Consider the following 2,576-nt stretch of genomic DNA (forward strand, 5'->3'; position numbering starts at 1 on the left):
AAACCCAGAGGCCTGCTCATCTTCACGTTTCACATTCACGTTTCAAAACTCTGTAGAGTGTGTAAAAATGAACAAACAAGTGTTGATACAGCGAATAGATGTTTTCAGTGTCCCCTCAAGTTACACCATCACAGCCTGTATTTCTATGAGTGTGTTTGTCAATGTCATTTTCTCCATCATTGCAGATTATTAGTGATCAGAGACTATTCTTCAGAGATTCCTGAACAGTGATTCCTGCAAGAGATTCTACAGAGAGAGATTGCCAGCGAGGGAGAGACCTGAGAGAGATTCCCGCCGAGGGAGAGACCTGAGAGAGATTTCCAGCAAGGGAGAGACCTGAGAGGGACCACTGAAGGATTCATAGATCCTCAAAATGGCCCTAAGCTACGACCACACTCAGGTATGTGCACATCTGTGATGCAAATACATAATTGTCTGTATATTTAGAATGCATTGCTCACTCCCTCTCTGTTGTTGCAGTGAACTGTGTTGAGATCTGCTGCTTGATTTGTTAAATAATGTGCAAACGAATGACAAAATATATACAAATTGCCCTCTCAGCGCCAAGTGGACAAATATTCATACGTCTGGACCATCAGCAGCTTCAGCTTTGCTGACGATGTGAATGGTGTCCCCATCATGAGCTCCACAATTTCCAACCCCAGTGGAGATCTGCAATGGTAGGTGTTGGTCCTTAGTTCTTCATTTGAAGTTCTTCATTCGTTTTTCTGGGAGCTGATCATTTTTCTCACTCCTTCCTTCCTCTCTGCATTCTCAGGTGTCTGCAGTTGTTCCCCAATGGCGTGGAGCCTGACTACGAGAGCTACCTGTCATTCTATCTCGTTCTGGTCAGACAGAGGTGTGCGGGTTAGTTGTAAACTAGCCATGCTCAATGCCGAGGGACAGGAGGACTTTTCCTTGGGTAAGTTTACCTTGTCTGTTTAAGACCAAACTATTTTCTGATAAAACGATCTGTAAACACAGATGATTGTATATTATTTTAATGCTGGACTGCAGCGCTGAGATGACCTGTCTGTGTGTTGCTGTGTTACAGTAAATCAGTACGACACCAGGATGTATGAGAACGACAAGCTAGGATTCCCAGACTTCGTACACAGGAGTGACATCCTGGATGACGACTTGGGGTTCTTAAAGGATGACACGCTCACCCTCACCTGTGAAGTAAGTCTCATTGGCTGCCACATTGGTTTCCCATGTGACTGGTGTCAGTAAACATGATCTGTCTGGTCGATGTAAAGATGAACTGTTGCACCGTGATTGTCTGAAGCTGCTGTGTCTTTCTAAAACATCAGCGGGATTCTGTTAGTTTGTATAAATCGAATTGCAGACATTTTTATTATATCCTCAGCTTGTGTGTGTTTAAGTGTCAGTTTCTGTAGCTGGACTGTACTAACTGCTGAGTTGGATTGTTGCAGTTTACAGTGGAGATTGATCCGGACGCCTCCACGCCACAGGTGAAGAAGCAGGAACCCAACATGGCAGAGGAGCTTCGAGAGCTGTGGGACACATCGTTGCATTCTGACTGCATCCTGTCTGTGGCTGGTCAAGAGTTTAAGGCCCACAAAGCCATCCTAGCAGGTAACACAGTCGCCACGTGAAAATATATTAATAGAAGAAAAACACAGAGACTCACAGTGTATTTGCTAGAATATTGACAATTAGTATACTTCTAGGCAGAAATTGATCTAATACTGACTCCTCTCTTTCTGTGTCTCTTATCAGCCCGCTGTCCCGTCTTTCATAGCATGTTTATGAATAACACGAAAGAGAACCAAACGGTGAGTCAATCGTCTTTCCCATATATCTCAGCTGATCAGTCTAAACACCACTTTTTCTCTTACAGTTTATTACAGCAGTGTTTTTAAGTTATGCTTTCCCCTCTAGGGCCGCGTGGACATCAAGGATATGGAGGCCGACATCTTGGAGGAGATGATTACGTATATCTACACCGGAACATCTCCCAACGTTCACCAGATGGCCTCAAAGCTCATTGCTGCAGCAGACATGGTAGCTCGTGCACACATCCACCTTCAAAACAAAGAGATGATGGTTTCTATTATTGATTACTATAACTTTCTCAGACTCACTCTTAACCCCTCACTATCAGCGCACACAGAGCACATCTCCAGGTTATAGCACTATGTGTAACTCTCTCTCTTTCTTCCCCTCAGCACTGCTTGGATCATCTTAACTTCTTTAATTTCTTACCACAGTGTACTTACTTGTAAAAATGTAGATGCTGTAAGGTTTTAGAACCAGATGATCAGTTAAAGTATGTCTTATGATTTTCTGTTCAGTAGAGTAGATATTTATAGAGTAGAGATGTTATTGTAGTCAAATGTACATTTGTATATTTTAGGACCAGGACAGCCAGCTGAATGGATGATGGATGATCAAACTCATCAGTATGCTGTATGGACTCATCCAGGACACCCCACAGCAGATGGACTGGATCTTATTGTACCTGACAAACCAGGTAAAGAAGTTCTCTTTTTTCTGCTAATTCTATTCCAACAGTTATTCTATTAGTATGCATTTGTTTGGAAAAATGGAGT

General features: G+C 42.8%; 1 protein-coding gene across 1 annotated transcript; it reads left to right on the forward strand.

Moving 5' to 3' along the window:
• Positions 1-373: 373 nt before the first annotated feature.
• Positions 374-2,028, forward strand: LOC114774282 (speckle-type POZ protein-like B; the record flags this gene model as incomplete). The annotated part of the gene is made up of 7 exons (XM_028966218.1): positions 374-400; positions 562-680; positions 779-867; positions 1,055-1,182; positions 1,437-1,599; positions 1,744-1,799; positions 1,906-2,028. Coding segments are annotated over exons 1-7 (705 nt in total), but the record flags the coding sequence as incomplete, so codon positions are not given.
• Positions 2,029-2,576: the final 548 nt, after the last annotated feature.

This window comes from Denticeps clupeoides, unplaced genomic scaffold (assembly GCF_900700375.1).
Source record: "Denticeps clupeoides unplaced genomic scaffold, fDenClu1.1, whole genome shotgun sequence".
Classification (NCBI taxonomy): Eukaryota; Metazoa; Chordata; class Actinopteri; order Clupeiformes; family Denticipitidae; genus Denticeps; species Denticeps clupeoides.